Source organism: Sitophilus oryzae, unplaced genomic scaffold (genome assembly GCF_002938485.1).
Source record: "Sitophilus oryzae breed Bouriz unplaced genomic scaffold, Soryzae_2.0 scaffold_177_pilon_pilon, whole genome shotgun sequence".
Lineage (NCBI taxonomy): Eukaryota > Metazoa > Arthropoda > Insecta > Coleoptera > Curculionidae > Sitophilus > Sitophilus oryzae.
In genome coordinates this window covers 8,492,007-8,511,686 of record NW_022146479.1, presented here as the reverse complement: position 1 = coordinate 8,511,686, position 19,680 = coordinate 8,492,007, and the positions used below count along the sequence as shown (strand labels likewise).

Below are 19,680 nucleotides of genomic sequence, written 5' to 3'. Positions count from 1 at the left end.
AATTACTTTTTTAGATATGTTTACATGAATAAACCTTTTTAATAATCGTAAACAAATTGTAGTTTTGGTAAAGAGCTTGAGTTATAAATAAGAACCGTGGCAAATGCATCGAATCAAAACAATAATAACCGATACGATAAGTTAAAATGTTCATTCCCAAAACAGCTTTTACTTTTACCAGTCCACTATTTGGTTTATTATTATGTAAATGACACTATATTTAAATTTCTAGCATTAAGCGCCATTTGAATTACAAAATGGAGGCGTATGGCACCATTGGTATTTAGTATTTACTATGGTTTGTAGTAAATTGGTTTTGAGTTATATTGTTTTATTTTAATCGTTAGAATAATTATATTTTATCTGTCACACGACTTCAAGGCTCTTATAAAATTAGTAGTCGTGGTCAAAAAAATTGAAGCTTATGTATGGTAAAAGTCGAAAAAATGCTCATTGTTATTTTTTGCACATTTTCAAAGACCCTAGAAACAAAGTAAAAGTAGTCATAATATTATGAAAATTTCAGTATTTATAGGAAATTTTATGTAGATTCAGAATATATAAAGAACCTTTGAAGGCTTAGATAGATAGAACCCTGGTTTTGTGAGAAAATATTTTTTTTCAACCATTGTTTTTTAGCTATTTTTGATGATGGTTAAAACTTTTACTAGATCCATTACTGTTCTTGTAAGACTACAATAACCTATATTTTATTATTCTACACCTTTTAGTTAGTAAATAACAACAGTTTTAACAAAATCGGCGAAATTTGTTAATTTTCATGACTATATTATGTTTGGGAAAAAGTCGAAAAAATGCCAATGTTTGGCTATTTTTTATACATTTTCAAAAACCTTAGAAACATAGTAAACATAGTTATAAAGTTATCAAAATTTCAGTATTTGTAGAAAATTTTATGTATAATCAGATTATAATATCCACCTTTGCAGGCTTAGATACCTTGGTTTTGTGAGAAAATTAATTTTTTGAACCGTTTTTTTGCTATTGATGATGGTTAAAACTTCTTCTACATCCATTACTGTTCATGTAAAACTGCAATGATCTTTATTTTCTTATTCTACAACTATTAGTAAATAACAGCAATTTTCATGACTAGATACATAATGGAGTAAAGAAACTAGGTAACATATATGGAAAGAAATGAACTTTTTGAACGATCTTTGAACTATTTTATTCACGTTTACAAAGATGCTAGAAAAAATAGTATATAGATCCATAAAATTTTGAAAATGACAGCATTCGTAGAAAATTTAATGTTATGTACATTCCGAATCTGTAAATATTTAAACACTTACACATAGCTGTATGTTTACTGAAAACAATTCAGCCTAATGAAACAGGTAAAGGTATGTTAAAGCTTAACAAAAAGCAGCCTTATTTTCTTGGCTCAAACAAAAAAAATCTACCTATAGAATCGACTAAAAATAACGAGAATCAGGTTCAAACTGACCAGTCACCTTCAGGTTCGAACTCCGCAAGTGATTTTATAAAATTCAATTGGCACATCATTAGCTTATTGTATTTTATAGTTGTTTATGAGTTCAACAAGGGACGACGACTGTCTGATGAAACATTATCCGCTTGTCGAATTATGAAGTTAACTCTATATTGAAAAGAAACCAACTTCATATTTAGTCATTGTCTTGATTATTTTGTTATGCATCAAATGATCGTCTTAGCATGGTCTCAGACAGGCCCAATTCTCAAAAAGCTTACAAGAAAATTCGTAAAGTGCATGAAAAATACATACAGTTCTACTAAAACGGAATGCTGCATTTCCCATGACTCACATTCTAAAGAAGTATATTTATGTCTTTTATATATAATTATATTTACAATCACATACACTCTGAAAATAGGATATATGAGATTGATATAAGAATATATACAGGGTGGTCGGAATTGTACTCGGGAAACTTCGGCAGTATATTCTGCAGATAACAATAAGTAAAAAAGTATGCCCTAAAATGGCTTTGTTTCTGAGATACAGGGTGTAGAAATTTGATTTTTATTTCGATTTTTTCCAAATAAATTTTGAGTTTCGAACGCCGATATTTGGATAAAAATTGGTGTCTGGCTGTTTTTTGAAATGAAATATTCGATTTCGATGTCAATATGACTCCTACTTTTAGGAAGCGCCACCTACATAATTTTTAGCTGCTTTAAAGATTGATAACTTTTCGTCCGCACCTGTATTACAGTACTGAGCGAAAAAATATACATTTTTGTAATTTATTACGTAAAAAAATCTCTTAGTAAAAATCGCTACGAGTTTATTGAAATAGTCAATTCATGTCATAATTTATACATGGCAAAAATTATACATGTTGACTGGATAGTTATTAGTCTGAAGTAATAAATTTGAAATGTTTTTTTGCCAAAGATTCAACAGATACTGTTTTATCGTATTTTTTTTCTAGAAAAAATCATGATTAGCTTAAAAAAATAAAAAAGTTCCCAAATTAATAATTTTAGTCAAATAACTATCTAGTCAACATGTTGTCAATATAATGACAAGTATTGACTAATTCCATCTCAAATATCTTGAAAAAGTAATGCTAGCTTAATGCCGGGACCCCATTAGCCAACACGCCACGCCATGCCACCCCACGGCATGAAGATGTGTGCTTATGTTTTTCCATTTAATTACATGTATTGCGTACGCACTAGGCAACACGCCACCCCACGTCACGCCATCCCACGCTATCACACATGTGTCGTCTGTCCCAGATCTCATGTGTACACTCTTTCCCACATCGCAACACGTGGGATAGCGTGGCGTGTGGCCTAATGGGGTCCCGGCTTAAGCGTAGCAATTTTTACAAAGAGACATTTTTTACGTAATAAATTACGGAACTGTATATTTTTTACTCAGTAGCTTTATTTACGGACGAACGAAAATTTTTTTTGCTTACGAACGGACGAAAAGTTACTACTCTTCAAATCAGTTAAAAAACATGTAGATGACGCCCCTACAAGTAAGAGTCATATTGACATCAAAATAAAATTTCTCATGTCAAAAAACAACCAGACACGAATTTTTATCCAAATATCGACGTTAATTCAGAAATTATTTGGAAAAATCTACGAAACTAAACAATTTAGGACATACGAACTTTTTTACTTATTTTTATAGAACATGCTGCCGAAGTTTCCACAATACAATTCGAACCAACCTGTATAATTACGTAAGTACTTGGCCAGTGAATATAAAAAATTGTATAAAACTTTTTTTTTCAGTGTAGGTCTAAATATAAAAAATATGTGTCAAAATTTCTTTTTCGGTGTAGGTGTAATAAATGTACTGCTGTATTATTAACACCCTATATGCTATTTGCGAGCTGTACAAAAATGGTTTTTATCTCAAAATTAATCTAGCTTTAAACGTTCTCATTATAGGCTTCGTTGGTTACATCAATTTTGAGACTTTAAATTGGGTTTTGTAATTACTGCTCTGTTCTACCTGTTCTCAGACCTTATCTCCAAGCCTGTCTGCAGTTATTTATTGAGCTATCTCACATGTAAGCCGTTTTAGAGGTATATTTATATATTCTTCGAGTGCGAAATATATTTTTCTTAATTATTATGCATTTCGTTTGAATCGAAATAATATTTAATGGCGAAATATACTTAGTTTGTCAACTGGAAACTTCATACGTTATATACTACACCCTAGAATCATCCAGGATTGTAAAAATCTCTGTATATTAAACAAGTAAACCTTACACAAAAGGAAACCTTCGGTATTTTGGCTACAAAATACTTGATTCACGTAGTATTTCATTTTTAGATATAAGGCTTCAATTGAACGAACAATTACGATGTCTGGATATGCGCATGGAAGCCCAAGTGGCTCTGTTAACAGAACTCCAGGATTTTTTTCGACGAAGAGGCGAACTGGAGTTGGATTACTCGAAGAATTTGGATAAATTAGCCAAAAGTTTACAACTTAGACATAAAGAACAGAAACAAAAGTGCGTTCATATCAGATTCCTTTTCAGAATATTTTTAGTGTGTTTTAATTATCATAAAAATTCGTAATATTTACTAGTTTCGGTAAGTTTTATGAAACTAGAAGATATACTTATTTTGTAATATTAAAACTTACTAGTTTCATAAATTATGAGACTAATAAATTACTAGTAAGTTTATAATCTTAACAAATTAGTAAATTTAATAGATCAGAATAACCTAGAAACTAGTAAATGTGGGATTTTAAAATTTTCTAATAAATCTTATATTTCCAAAACAGTTAGATTTAATAGTCTCATTATATTAGATACATTTTATCATTTTACTAGTTTCATAAAAATATCATACTAGTAAATTTACTAGTTTCGTTATATTTAGATTTAATGGTCTCATTATATTAGAAACATTTTATCATTTTACTAGTTTCATACAAATATGATACTAGTAAATTTACTATAGTTTCGTTATATTAAAAACTTACTAGTATAGTAGCTTAATTACTAGTTTCATATAATTTTATGAAACTAGTAAATCTAGACGTGTCGTATTAACAACTATGTTTATATCAATCTAGAAGGGAACAATGGCCATTATTTTCGAGCTATGCATGCTGGCAACAACTAGTATCACAGACGAAAAATTTGAGCAGGGACCACGTAGCTTTATCCGAAGTATATTCAACCCACTTAGTATCTAGATTGTCGCAGGTCATGGAGGACGTACAGCGAATATACAAAAGAGTACGTTTATTTGTTTACCGACGTAGTAAAAGCAAACATTATCTCGCTAATTGCATAATTTCCATTTGAAAGCTTTGTTTACACTTTCGTTTTTCTCCAGTGTCGCGAAATTGGATATGAGACGCACGAGGAAATTCTCAGAGTTTTACACGAACTTCACACAACAATGAAAACATATCACAGCTATCAGGCCGAACTGAGACAAACGGAGACCAAACTCAGGACAGCGGAGATACAAAGGAGTAAACTTGAGGTCTCTCTGTCCCAAGACAAACTGGAACGTTCCAAAAAATATAAACTCATGGAAAAAGAAGTTGCCAAAGTAAACTATAGTTATTTCTTTCAAACTGACATTTCTTAAAATAAAATGTATATATTTTAGAGGAGGAATAAGTACAACGATGCAAAATTAAAGGCTTTAAAAGCTAGAAATGAATATATTTTATGTCTCGAGGCGTCCAATACCACTATTCATAAGTATTTTGTTGACGACTTATCTGATCTCATTGATGTAAGAAAATATTACTTATATGCGAACTTCATTTTAATAACACTTAAATATTTCAGTGCATGGACTTTGGTTTTCACAACTGCATCTCTCGCGCACTACTAATGCACGTTACTGCCGAAGAAGGTAGACAGAAATCTGTCCAAAATGGTTTGGACACTCTCTCAGCCTGTATAAACTCCCTGGACTCACGATTTGATAAACAAAGATTCCTGGAGTACAATCACAGTGCATTTATGATCCCGAAGAAGCTAGAATTCCAAGGACACAAAACTGAAGAGCCAGCAGAACCAGAAATCCAAAACTTACTGCACCGAGAAATGGAAAGCAGGCTTACTCAGCTGCAACAAAGGGTCACGTCTTTAAGGGCTGAGTCTGAAGAGGTGTGGAAAACTTTGGAAACTGCAGAAACGACGCTTTTGGATATGTTAAGCGCGAAAGATTATGATTGCAGTGGGTATTTTGGCGATAATGCGCAACCCTTGAGTAAACCTCCCGAAACTGTCTCAATCAAAGCAAGATCTGATCGACAAGAGACCGAAGAATTCTATTTAACTGTAAGATTACACTTTCTTTTTAATGTATTATAGACTTATTTTATTTTTTAGAAATTCCGGGAATATTTATTAGGCTCGTCCAAAATAGCAAGACTGGACGCGAAACAAGAGTACCTTCGACAATCTTTGGTAGCCGAGGCTCCAGAACTGTGCCAAACAATCAGACCGGTCGCCAAAACACCCAAAAGGAAACGAATAGGCCGACTGCAATTAAGCGGACAACCAAAATTATTTGGCGGGTCCATAGAAGAATACCAAGAAGCCACAAATCAAGAAATTCCCTTAATTCTTAGGTCTTGCATTAGGGTTATTAATTTATATGGTATAGTACTATATTTAGTCTACTGTTACTAGGCTTCATAAAATAATTTCTTACAGGTTTACACCATCAAGGTATCTTTAGAGTGTCGGGTTCTCAAGTCGAAATAAATAACTTCAGGGAATGGTTTGAAAGGGGGGAAGATCCTCTGGCAGACATGACAGATGCGTCTGACATAAACAGCGTTGCTGGAGTGTTCAAGCTTTACCTCAGAGAACTGAGAGAACCTTTGTTTCCTATCATTTACTTTGAACAATTTATGGAGCTAGCACGTAAGCTTAAAAGTAATTTTAAAATATCGTTCGGTAACTTGATTTCGATTTAGAATTAGAAAACAAAAGGGACTTCATTTCCAAGATGCGTGAGGTGGTCAAGAGCCTTCCCCGACCAGTGATGATTGTTTTGCGTTATCTCTTTGCATTTTTGAACCACCTTTCCGAATTTGCCGATGAAAACATGATGGACCCTTATAACCTGGCTATATGTTTCGGCCCAACTTTAGTTCCAGTTCCAGACGATAAAGATCAGGTGCAATACCAGAACCAGGTCAACGAGCTTATCAAGAACATCATCATATACCATGACGAAATCTTTCCTAATGATGGTGGGCCGGTTTACGAAAAATATATTTCTCCAAACACCGACGATCAGTATGTTGTTTATATTTCAAATAAAAACAGTTAATTTTATCAGATATTTTTTTAGGGATGTAGGGGATTCACCTTCAGATCAAACTCAAGATGACATAGATTCGGAAGTATGTCCTTCAGAAGATGGTAATTTTTTTTTCTTTTTCGAAAAAATAAAATAAATGTTTATATATTTTCTTTATTTTAGATTCAGAAAATATTGAAGCCACAGCGCAATTCGACTTTATCGCAAGATCAAATAGGGAGCTATCGTTAAAAAGGGGGGATAATGTGACTTTATACTCGCAAGTGTCAAACGATTGGTGGAGAGGTGCTGTTAACGGTCAAGAGGGCCTTGTTCCTGATAAATATATCTCATTGAAAATTAAGTATGTCTTTTAGGAATTGAATTGTACAGGAGTTCTTCGTTTTACGCGGGTTTATTAATTCTATATTATATAGGAAATATTAACATACTATACATGGTGAGTCTTACATATTTTTAAGGGTAGTATATTTCGACCCCACAAATATGATTATGAGATTTTTTCGCGGAAAAAAATTGGAAATTTGAAATTTAAAAAAAAATTGGAATTTTTAAAAGAAATTTAGATAATATCAATTTTCCTTCGTGGATTTATCCATCCTGTATACAACAAAATATTTTTGTGATATGCACCATTATAAACCATGCCATATTTATATGGACCTTTTTTTTTCATATCTTTGTCAACGAGGATATTGGACTTCGCACTAATAGGCCATCCTGTATATATCTTAATAAATATTAAACTCGTAGCGAAACGGGGGACTCCTGTAGATACTGTAAAATAGGTATAAATATATTTTTCTTCTTGCAGAGATGACGAGCGCGATAGGGACAAGGCCAGTAATCTAAAGGCCAGCTCGTCGGAGGAATCGGTGCTGCGCAGAACGTCCAGTTCCAACGAATCCGAAATATTAACCGATGCGCATAACAATTTATCGTCTAGTGGCGGGCCGGTGTGGCCCAGCTCAGAGGTACTAGAGACAACTGTTTAGTATTAATTTGTGACGTAAACCGTTCTGTGACGTTGTGACATTTGGCTGTGTTCCGTAACGAATCGCACAACGCGCTAGAGGTGTCGCTGGTGTTTTTCGACACCAACCCTTAGAGACTGGTTGGCTAAATTTTGCATGCCTTTTTTTTATTGTGGATTTTTTTTAATTAGATGTGCATGTGCATGTTTTTTTTTGTGTTCTTAATAAAATATGATAAACTCACAATTTTTAATAAATAAAAACTCTTTTAAGGTTTATCATATTATATTAATGTCTCACTGTAGTTGTATTTGTCTAGATACAGAGTATATATTTTTTCTATTTTAAATTAATAAGATTAGTCAATTTTTTTTTTATAAGTTACAGCTGTCTAGTAATATGTCTCGTATATATATTTGAAATAAAAGGATCAAATAAGCACCTGATACATATTCATTATTATATTTCAAAATCCTGAATATTTAAAAAAAATGTTGCAATCTGTAAAAAAACTGCTTTTGTTTGTTGTTTTTTGTTCGAATGCCATGCCGAGCTTTAAAAAATATATATTATTTGAGCGATAGTGTTGCTTTTGTTTTTTTTTTAGCCTAAGAGTGTAGAAGTATTTTTACAATTTTATTTTTTGTTGATTTCCTAGAAATAATTAAACAGCCTCGGGTCATCATTACATAAAAGGTGAGCATAATAACTGATTTCAACATTTGCATGTTTCAAATTCGTTCTCTTGGCTTATTTCATCAAAATATTTAACAGTTAAACCCATTTTGTCTAAGTTTGATACAAAAATAATTTTATAACATTTTCCTAAAGGTTTTTTTTATTTTTATTCTTTTTTAAAACAAAAATATAAATCGATAAATAAGCGGCTTGGTAAAGGTAAGAACACTTTGCACTGCATGCACTTACTGTTTAAAACTAACCCATCATAGTTTCACAACTTTTTACTCATTTTGCATTTGAGATCGTGATTTCTCAGTATATTTAGATGTCAACTTAAATTTTCTTTGCAGCATATCCCTGCAGATGAGGCAGTGATTTCAAAAGAAGAAATAGGCTTAGCGATTCAGAAGGTGCTAAAAAAAGATTTACCCGTCAGTAAAACGACAAACTCTAATACCACAGAGCAGGAAAAAGAAAATATTAGTGAAGATTCTCAAACCGTACGTAAAGAAAAATCGGAAATCGACGAGTCGAACGTTAATTTTTCGCAGAGTCGAGATTTGTGGCAGAGGAGGGCTAATATTGAAGCAGCATCCTCGCCTCTAATCAAAGCCCAAAGACTGTCAGAACCTTTTGTTCACAGACAAAGCCACACTCCGGACCTGGTCATGGACTTACCACTAGCCAGTTCAGTGTCAGTTTTTTCAAATTTGTGCCTGAACAGCTCGCCTGAAGACACGAACAATGTAGAAAAGCCTCCGCAAGAAGTCGAAAGCCCCGAAATGACCACAGCAGCCGAAACATTCGCCAAACAAAACCAATGTACTTTAAAAAAGAATACGAAAATTCTGCTGGACGACGAATTCATGACCATCACTAGCCCAGTGCCAAACAGGAAGTACGCAACGCTCGGCGCAGCGACTTCGACCTCTACTTTTAAGCCCCCTACAAAAGCCAAACCCATGGTGCTCAAAAAACCTGTATTTTCCGTACCTTTACGATCAGTGTCCATAGAAATGGTTTGTAACAAGGAATCGGAACTTCCTCCGTAAACGAAACTTGCTCACGTTTCTAACTGGAGAATGAGATTCATATTTTTTATAAAGTTTACTTAAAAACCATGTTTGTTTTGCAAATCCTTGTGTACTCATCTTTAAAATAATTTGATTTTCGAACGACAACATCGACTGACCATGCTTAGGGTGCAATAGATTTATGCAACTTAGATCTGGCTACATTGTAGGAATGAGTCAAATAAAAACAGAACAAATTTATCCAGTCTGTTAAGTTTTTTAATTATTCGTCTATTTTATTAGGCCAAGAAACTTAACAAACAGGCTTTGTGAAATATATATTTTTTATAGTTACTGTTAATATATGTGTTTTTTTAATCTTATACAGTACCATTCAAAAATGGGAAACAATTTTACCTTCTCATATTGACACTTCAATAAGTCTTTGAATTAAATATAGATAAGATACAGCATGCCTGGCTTGGACAATGCCCGAAATACTTTTGCGAAAGGTGTGTTTATTACGCAGACAGTGCTGGGAGCGATGTATCTTTTAGTATATTTAATGCAAACTTCAAATACTAAAATTAACAAAACAAAAACAGAATACAATAATGTATGTGATATTTAGTCGAGCCCTTTTAAGAATCTATATTTTAAAAATAAAAAAATCACTTTTATTATTGTTTTCTTCTTTATGGTACTGTATTTTTCGTTTCTGTTTCTATAATGACCTATAGATAAACAGTATGTCCATTTATTCATTTATTATTATACAAAAACAATATATTGAAGATTTCAGGAGCTGATAAGACTGCAGTAGTTTGTAGTGGAAGTTTAGTAGCGACGAAAGTTAGGACTTATTATTTTTAAAGCGTACAGCTCAAAGGAGTAAATGTTAATTTGTTTTAGAATTTTCAGGTGGTATATATATTTTTTTTATTCGAAATATTTATTAGCCGTGGCATTTTTAAGTTTTTGACTTTGTCTGTTGAATGAGATACGCGTGGCCTACTGGATTATACGTAAGCCATTGTAAATAGTTTTATGTTGTGTAGTGTACACACTATATTTTTTATATTAAGTCGTTTTAAATAAGGAATTATTATAGCTTGGCATTTTTCGATTAAGTTTTCATGAGCAACCACATATAATATACAGTTCAACTTTATGCTGTATTAAAGGAATTCGTATTGACAATTTGCAGTATTCTTACTATATGAAGGCTAAAATTTATGTATGGCCTAGAAGGTGATTCTTTTTTACAAATACCATATACCATACCCAATTCATATTCTCTATAACTCTTTGTGTATTGGATTTATAATAAATCCAGTTTCTGCAATATTATAGTTGTTTTATTTAAAATACCATCCAAAACTCTTTAAATATCCTTACAATTCTAAACCAAAGTTATCTCGTCAAGATACTTGTTTTATGCAACAACAATGTACAATGTTTAAATATTTATTTAATTTTCGTGCTGTTGATTTTCCTAAATACCTACATTTTAATCTCTGAAACGGCATACTAGCGTAAGGTTTCATTTCTACTTCATTGGTTTCTTCATATTCGGTTACCTTGTTATATTCTATTTCATTTTTCTCATTGTTAAAATACAATAAAATATGTCCCTTCATTAACAATATATTTTATTGAAGGTGCATATTATTTTTAAAAAATGTCTAATGAACGAACAAGACTTCTACAACCCAGTCAAAATCAGTACATTTTGCAATCTAATGTAATTAAAGAAAGAACGCGTAGAGTCGAACAATTTCAGTGTTGTATATGTACTAGCTTCATGTAAGTACTTAAATAAGTTGTTTAATTTGTATAAAAATTTTCTTTTAATATTGTAGCATAATAATTATTACAGCTTTAGTAGTAGCTGTTTCTTATATCAATTTATCTCCAGAGGAGTCAAATGAAACCCTTTCAAACGATAATTCAAATATATCTACTAATAATTCTATACCTTCAGATCTTTTCTTAAAACTATTTGAAGTGTTACCCTGGCCAATTGAGGATAACTCAGAGCCAGCAAAATTTATACTACACAGTGATTTAAATGAATCTATATCAGAAGGTCAGAAATATTTACAAGAAAAGGACGCTTCTGAAGAATATAATTCTCCTCTGAAGTTGAACAGTCCCAGTTTTAAACATCAAAAAGTAATGGCAACTAATGAGAAAGCTAGAAATTTTTCTCGCAAAGCTTATGAATTTGAAGGTGCCACAAGATATTTTTACAAGTAAAATCATTTATTGGTATTTAAATAGCACAGAAATATTATAAAGATTTGTTTCAGCACACATTACAATCCTAGTTCCATTAATAAAATTTGTTTCACTAATATAACTGATCCGATGTTGTTGGATTTATGTTTCGTTACAATCAGCTGCAATATTTTTCATAAGTATCGTTCTTATAATGGTTCGTGCAATAATTTAAACCATCCTACGACATTTGGAGTGGCTTACAGACCTTTTCGAAGATCCTTACCTCCTGATTATGCCGACGGTGACTTATTGTGAAAAAATTTACTGTAAAGTATTTCATTAGTTTTCTTTAGGTATCAGTAAACCACGTAGATCTAAGACTGGGGAAAGCCTACCTTCTGCGCGAACTGTCAGTTTAGAAGTCCACAGGCCTTATTACAGAGACGATTCCAAATTTTCTGTAATGTTAGCAGTGTGGGGCCAGTTTTTAGATCACGACATAACTGCCACAGCTTTGAACCAGAAGAAAAACGGTGAAAGTATTTCCTGTTGTCAAAATAATACTTTGCCTTCTGAGTGTTTTCCTGTTGTTCTACCTAAAGATGACCCTTATTCCAAACATAATGTCTCTTGTATGGAGTTTGTAAGGTCTGCCCCAGCACCCACGTGTTGTTTAGGTATATTTAATAAGAAATATTAATAACATATTAATATTAAACTATTATTTATAATGTAAGGTGCAAGGGAGCAAATGAATCAAGCCACAGCTTTTATTGATGGTTCGGTAGTTTACGGTATTGATGATAGCGCTGTATATTCCTTAAGGTCTATGAAAAACGGACTTTTAAAAATGTATATTACCAAGGAAAATAGGAGCTTACTTCCTGTGTCTGAAGACATGAATGACGGATGTAATAGGGAGGAAGAAAAACTTAAAGGAAGATATTGCTTTTTGTCGGGTGATTTTTTATTAAATACTATTTGATTTTTTTTTAATGCGGTTGTGTTATAGGAGATTCTAGAGCAAATGAAAATTTGCACTTAACTAGTATGCATCTGATATGGGCGAGACAACATAACAATTTGGCTAGTCAATTACTTATTATAAATCCTCATTGGAGCGACGAGGTGATTTTTCAAGAATCTAGACGCATCTTGGGAGCGCAGATGCAGCATATAACTTATAATGAATTTTTACCTATCCTTTTAGGTCGGAAAAAAACACAAAATAAAAAATATATTTACTTAAACTATATATTAACTTTTTAGGAGAAAATGTTATGTATAAATACCAGTTATCCCCTGAAAAATACGGATACTCTTATAAGTATAATCCTACGATGGATCCAACTATAGCAAATGTTTTTTCCACATCCGCTTTCCGTTTTGCTCATTCCTTAATACCGACTTTAGTAAAACTATTAGAAAATAAAACGTCAACTCCCGAATATGTTCGAATGCATAAAATGCTTTTTGATCCCTTCAAATTGTACGAAGATGGTGAGCTAAACAAAGCACTGAAAGGGGCGATGTATACTAATATTGAAGCATCTGATCCTTATTTTTCTAACGAAGTCAAGTCTCACTTATTTGAAGAAGCTAGAAGTAATACAAGCCATGTATGTGGATTAGATTTGGTTTCTCTGAATATACAAAGGGGTAGAGATCATGCGTTGCCTGGGTATATTTTTTGGAGAGAGCACTGCGGCTTAATGAAAACCAGAAGTTTTGATGACTTGCAAGGTGTTATGGAATCATCGGCTTTACAGAGTATTAGAGCTATTTACAAGTATGGTTCAGTATTGTCATTTTACCTAAAATTTTACCTCAACCCATATATTTTCAGAAATGTTGAAGATATCGACGTATATACTGGGGCTTTGAGCGAAAAACCTATTAGAGGAACTATTTTAGGCCCAACTTTTACTTGTTTAATACTGGATCAATTTATAAGACTTAAATTTGGGGATAGATATTGGTATGAAAATGCTAAAATGCCGCAAGGATTTTCCATAAACCAGTTAAACGAAATTCGAAAGACTACTTTAGCTGGAATAATCTGCGATAATGCAGATAATTTAACGACAATTCTCCCTTTTGTCATGAAAAAAACAACGAAAAATAATATGGAAATAGCTTGTAATAGAGTACCAAAACCAAATTTACTTCTGTGGAAAGAACAATTTACACAAATAAATATGTATAAACAGCCTATTTCTAATTATGTAAAGAACTAAGCTTGTATTTGTTAATATTATATACAGGACACACTTTAATAAATAGCTGTTATTGAAAATAATTTTTTAATACCATGATTTAATTTTAATATTGTTTAATATACCTATAGAGCGTATGTTTGGTTGCTTAACGGTTCACTCATATGTTCAGCATTGGTTCAGTCCTTAGATTGTTCAGTCCACGTTCAGTCTGTATTTTTACAGAAGAAAACTTTATAAATATATGAGGGGAAACCATGGAAGATGGAAACCATATGGAAACTATGGAAACCCATAGCCAAATCCCATAGCCATAGTTTTTTCATTATGGTTGGTAACATATGCAGTTAATACGGTTGGTAGTATTCACATGTCAGGTCGGCCATCTTGTATCAATAAATAATAAATGGCTTTTTGTTTTGTGTTTTGTGATTGAATAAAATAATTGTTTAATATAAAAGAAACAATATTTGAAAAACGAAAATTATGATAAAGCATAAACTGTCATGTTCAAGACGTAAGTAGTATTATATTATATCAAAAATTAGTATAGAATTTGTAAAAAGATGTCTGATGTTTTGTTTATTTTTAACACAACTAATAATTAGGAATAATGCATTTTTGTTATAGTTGTGTTACTAACAAAAACTAATAGTTCTTTTAAAAAACTTTGATCAGATGATCAATCAAATAGATCTTTCTAATATACGCCTACATGCTATGATCACCTACCTACTTAAACAAGTGGGATTAGGTTAGGTGTATAATAAACTAAAGAATTGTTTATGGAAATATTATTGTTAGACGCAATTTTTTAGCTCACCATTAAAAAGGAAAAGGCAAAGTTTGTTAAATATGGAAACTTTTGATAATGTTTTATTAAATGCTTCAGAATTTATCAAAGGTGAGTACATAGATTATAATATATTGTTATTTAATTATTAGCTAAATATTTCTGAGAATTATAAGTTTCTATTATGACCATGAATGAAACTGCAAATTAGTTATTCAGTTTAGTAATTATAATTCTGAATAATTTGTATGCCAACATTTATTACAAAAATTATTGTTAATATTTCTATTTTAGGTCGTCTGTTTTTTGTATCTGTAAATACAAATATCAAGCCAAAATCGACTCTATCAGTGCATTATTTCTCGATAGACAATGAGCTCTGTTATGAAAGTTTTTATTTGGATTTTGGCCCTCTTAATTTAGCCATGCTTTATCATTATTGTGTTAAACTGAGACGGAAACTTAATAACCCGGCATTTTTAAATAAGAAAATTGTGCACTGTACTGGATCAGATGTCCACAAAAGGGTCAATGCTGCATATTTAATTGGAGCATATTCTGTATGATTTTTGAAGCATTTTACCTTTAGTAACTAACTATAAAATATTTTTTCTAGATAATTTATTTGAATTATGATCCAGAAAAAGCCTATGAAGTTCTAAATCATGATTCTACAAGGGATTATATGGAATTCCGTGATGCTTCTAAAACTGAAGCATTATATACTCTTTCTCTATTGGAATGTTTAAGAGCTATTAAAAAAGCTCTTACTTATGGCTTCTTCAATTTTGAAAACTTTGACTTTCTTGAATATGAACACTATGAAAGAGTTGAAAATGGTGACTTTAACTGGATTGTACCTAACAAGTTTATAGCTTTCTGTGGACCTCAGAACAGATCTAGGATTTCCAATTTTGGCTATCCCGTACATTCCCCAGAGACATACTTTGCCTATTTCAGAAGGCATAAAGTCCGTACAGTTATACGTTTAAATAAGAAGGCCTATGATGCAAACAAATTTATCCAAGCAGGGTTTGATCATAGAGATTTGTATTTTGTTGATGGGGGAATCCCTAATGATAGAATATTGCATCAGTTTTTATATGTTTGTGAAAATTCTATTGGTGCTATTGCTGTACATTGTAAAGGTATTTATTTAGAATATTGAAAGTGTTTGTTGTTTTATTATATATTGTACTTGTAGCTGGTCTGGGAAGAACTGGGTCTTTAATTGCTTGCTATATTATGAAACACTGGAAATTTACTGCAGAAGAGGCAATTGCCTGGATCAGAATATGTAGGCCTGGATCAATTATTGGACACCAACAAGTTTGGCTGCAAGAGTAAGTTCTTTATCTTTTTTATGAATATTTTTAAATATATTCTAAAATGGAAAAATTATAGGAAACAGAAACAAATGTGGGAAGCAGGGGAGTTGTATAGAAAAGTAAATTATATGTCAGAACCAGAAAAATGTCCAGTCGGCATATATTGCCTCTCGGAGCTGAAAAGAAAAAAGAGCCAGGATAATGTAACAGGAATAGTGAGGAAAGTTGATTGCATGGAAATCAATGATCCCACAGACCATCCGGAATTTGAGGAAACTAAAGAGACACAAGGAGACAAACTGAATGAAATCAAAGCTCAAAGGAGCAGGCTTAAATTAAACAGACCTGTTCTGTAAGTTGTAAATTATATATGACTGAAGTGATGTTATATAATTTTTATTTTTTTATTAGACCTGACAGAGAGAAAATGCGTCGTGTCCACGTGACAACAACCACAACAACAACTAACAACCAAACCGTACTAAAAGGCGGAAAAATGGTCAATGCAGCCACTAGAATCACTGGATCTAGTAGTAGCCGTGTGGTGACCAAAAGGTTGGTTTAGCCAGTCATTTTTTGCTTTAGTCATACTACTTTAGGCATGGCTTGCAGAGAAGTTTTTTTTATTTTTTTTTGTTTTTTGCATGTGTCTAATTCTGTTGCAGTTTATTAGAGTGCATTTAATCAGTACCTGCATTCAATAAATGCACCCTAAAAAATGCATCAGAGCTATTTTTTGTAGCTGTGTTTAGTATTTTAATTGTAGATATTTGCAGATAGTTTTATCCTAGTTTTTAGGCTTTCTGAAAGCATTCATAATTTTCTTCTTTTTTTTAAGAAAAAATCGATGTTTAAATTTAGGTGTCTTAAAAAGAAACTAAATTTTCATAGTCAAATTTTTCAATGAATTTACTGCCTTGAATAAAAATTTTAATGCCTTAAGTTACTTAAAGGCAAAATTTAGTCATTGTTAAATTTAAAAATCTAAATTCTAGTGCTTAGATATTAAGTACATTTTTAGATAGTAAGGAATTTAGTTCAAAACTCCAAAATTTTTTGGAATTTCCCAGGTTAATATTGTATGCCTCCCCATTAAGAAATCTTTGGGTTGGGTTATATGTGTACCTTTTTTCATTACGTTAATGTTTATTTTGTAGTAAAAAATATGTACTGAGAAGCATAACCCTGAACTTATTAATGCTTTAATTTTATTTGTCTTCATACTTCAGCTTTATGCGTCGCGTTTTAATTTTTGCTTCTAGGCAATAAAATTGCAAATTCAAAAAAATAATTGAAATTTTGACAAACCTCAATATATGGTACTCTCCTTAGTATATTCTGTTTCTTAGTATTAATTGAATATTTCGTCTTGATTTCTTGATTCATGTTGTGACTGTATATACTGAGGTTGTAGAGCTAATCATGGTCTTGTTATATTAGCATAGGACTGGAAATTATCGCATGCTACTGTGGCTTGGTTTAAGTGGTTGGTTGATGTTTCCGTTATTGCACACAGGTTAAGATGCACGCGTCGTTTTGTCTCTTCACATTCTATCCAATTTGCGTTTGTTAACAGAATCGAGGTGAAAGACACCCCAGTGAGGAAATTCACCACTACAAGAAAACTGACTGCGCCAATCATATCGACCAATTTGCAACTAAACGACAAGCGACCCACAAAAATAATTAATATAAATCGGTATAACGGCTTTCTTAAAAACGGTTACTCGTTGAAAATCGACGACAAACAGAACGTGAAACGTGTGAAGCGGGCCTTAATTTTAGAGAAGGATAAGTTGACCAGTCCGAGATCCGTCAAAGTTTTCCGCCGATCTGACGTGCTAGCTTTGAGCTTCAAAGAGACCACCGCTTGTGACACAACACCCGCAAATAACTGTTTATCTTCGGCGAAGATAAATAAGACCATATGAGTTTCGGCCCCACAAAATGATCATTATTATTCAATGCCTAGATTTACACCGAGTAGAAGAGTTGTTACGATCGGAAATAGAAGAACCGTTTATTTTGATCCAGCTGTTTTGATGAAAGGAAATATAGTCCACTAATAACCACCACCTAAATGAAACTAGCTGAAAATGTTGATTGTAAATAAATACAATTAAGCAGGCATTGAGCTATGAGTACTGATTTAAAATTGATATAGAATTGTGATACCAGAGCCTACTTAATTTTCTTTATCTATAACCATACGGTATTTCCCAACATATCACCGTATATTTTACAGTACTGTCAATTGGTATTTTTTGAATAAGAATGTATTGTATTCAGTCTTATTCTTCGTGTTATTACCGGACATGGTATATGAGTTGCCTTATTTTTATTCTTAAGGCTATATTCACAGACTGAAAATTATGTTTACTTGAATCATATAGATATATATTTCTTTATATGTTTGTAGAAGTGCATAAAGCTCGTGGTATATTATTAGTATTATTTATTTTTATAGTTCTTTATATTTTATTAACATACGTATATATGATTGATATACACCAGGTGCTTAGATATACATCCTCTCATATACTTATTTGCAACTATATTTTATCTATTTACCTTGATGAAATAATATCACAGATTAGGTATCCTATAAGTATACAGATAAAAATCTTGTCCCTAATTCGTGGTAGGAAAATTGTTTTTTATGACGATGTGCAAACGAGTCAAATTTCCTGTGCGCAAAAATAAACTCGCGTAAAATAGCAGTAAACAGAGTAATAGAGAGATATCGCTAAACCGAATAGCGTGCATGGACGTTAATATAATATATATAATAAGTAAAAGGCCAGGTGTTATTTCCTTTACGTGAGGTGGTATTAACTGTCTTCATTTATAGTTATCGTTATTCATATATATTATCGGAAAGAATTCTGACCGCGTCGCGTCCACTATTTAAACTTAACTTTGAATTTAAAACTTTGAAATTGTTTTGTTTACTAGGTATTTTAAAACTAAAGGGCTAAAGTGCTTATTTCCAGTGCTTTATTGTTCAACGTCTGCCAATAGGTTTAGGACAACAAGCAACAAATTCTCTTAGAAGAGCTAAGTCGTCATCTGCTGTAAACCTAAGACTTTTTATAGGTTCTTTAGTATTGGAAGAGGTGGAATCCATATTTTGGGACATATTTATTTAATTAAAACTAATCCCAGCTACTTAAATATCAAAAATTACCTAATAAAACTAAAGCAATAATTCAAAACAATTCAAACATAACCTAAAATAAAAGATCTCGCCGGCCGGCTCCGATTGTCAAATATCCGCATATGCCCATTTAAGCAATTTTTAAACGTTATCAGAGGTTATTTAGAAAGAGCGCTTGGTGTAATTGATCCGCAAATTACGTCAGGCGGTAACGTTATTAGCGGGTGTTGCGTTGACTCTCGCATATCGTAACCATGATAAGGTACGCGTAAATACTGGATGACGCTATTCGGTTTTCCGATATCTCTCTAATAACTGTGCCGGTCAGGCGCTGTGCACAATTTTACAGGCCATAAGTGGGCGTGCTATGTGCGCAAACTAGTCACCTAACTAGTGCCCGATTCCGAAAATTGGAACCACGAAAAACAATAAAGAAAAAACAAAGATTATAATCTGTGATAATATTTTCAAGTTGTCAAGAGTCAAGAGGTTAAGAAGTTTAA

At 32.3% G+C, this 19,680-nt stretch overlaps 3 protein-coding genes across 6 annotated transcripts in view; all 3 read left to right on the top strand.

Moving 5' to 3' along the window:
• The window catches only part of LOC115882309 (SLIT-ROBO Rho GTPase-activating protein 1-like), a 29,674-nt gene extending 18,869 nt beyond the window's left edge, over positions 1 to 10,805 (top strand). For 3 of the 4 annotated variants that reach the window (XM_030900297.1, XM_030900299.1, XM_030900296.1), the window contains exons 2-13: positions 3,812 to 3,995; positions 4,568 to 4,733; positions 4,834 to 5,055; positions 5,116 to 5,244; positions 5,301 to 5,798; positions 5,850 to 6,120; positions 6,177 to 6,389; positions 6,443 to 6,767; positions 6,823 to 6,893; positions 6,955 to 7,135; positions 7,607 to 7,766; positions 8,798 to 10,805. In XM_030900297.1, the coding sequence (XP_030756157.1) occupies positions 3,812 to 3,995; positions 4,568 to 4,733; positions 4,834 to 5,055; positions 5,116 to 5,244; positions 5,301 to 5,798; positions 5,850 to 6,120; positions 6,177 to 6,389; positions 6,443 to 6,767; positions 6,823 to 6,893; positions 6,955 to 7,135; positions 7,607 to 7,766; positions 8,798 to 9,499 (3,122 nt within the window). In that variant the 3' untranslated portion in view covers positions 9,500 to 10,805. The remainder of the gene's footprint in view (positions 1 to 3,811; positions 3,996 to 4,567; positions 4,734 to 4,833; positions 5,056 to 5,115; positions 5,245 to 5,300; positions 5,799 to 5,849; positions 6,121 to 6,176; positions 6,390 to 6,442; positions 6,768 to 6,822; positions 6,894 to 6,954; positions 7,136 to 7,606; positions 7,767 to 8,797) is intronic. The other variant, XM_030900298.1, reaches the window with a different exon arrangement.
• A 178-nt stretch (positions 10,806 to 10,983) lies between these two features.
• Positions 10,984 to 13,979, top strand: LOC115882142 (peroxidase-like). The gene is made up of 8 exons (XM_030900006.1): positions 10,984 to 11,266; positions 11,323 to 11,715; positions 11,773 to 11,984; positions 12,037 to 12,360; positions 12,421 to 12,642; positions 12,696 to 12,893; positions 12,953 to 13,472; positions 13,530 to 13,979. Exons 1-8 carry the CDS (start codon positions 11,142 to 11,144, stop codon positions 13,918 to 13,920), a joined length of 2,385 nt encoding a protein of 794 aa, XP_030755866.1. The 5' UTR covers positions 10,984 to 11,141; the 3' UTR covers positions 13,921 to 13,979.
• Positions 13,980 to 14,259: 280 nt separating this feature from the next.
• LOC115882143 (dual specificity protein phosphatase CDC14C-like) lies at positions 14,260 to 18,670 on the top strand. The gene is made up of 8 exons (XM_030900008.1): positions 14,260 to 14,416; positions 14,718 to 14,803; positions 14,987 to 15,252; positions 15,309 to 15,840; positions 15,897 to 16,035; positions 16,097 to 16,372; positions 16,432 to 16,575; positions 17,597 to 18,670. The coding sequence occupies exons 1-8, from the start codon at positions 14,406 to 14,408 to the stop codon at positions 17,949 to 17,951; spliced, it is 1,809 nt and encodes a 602-aa protein (XP_030755868.1). The 5' UTR covers positions 14,260 to 14,405; the 3' UTR covers positions 17,952 to 18,670.
• The last annotated feature ends 1,010 nt before the right edge of the window (positions 18,671 to 19,680 follow it).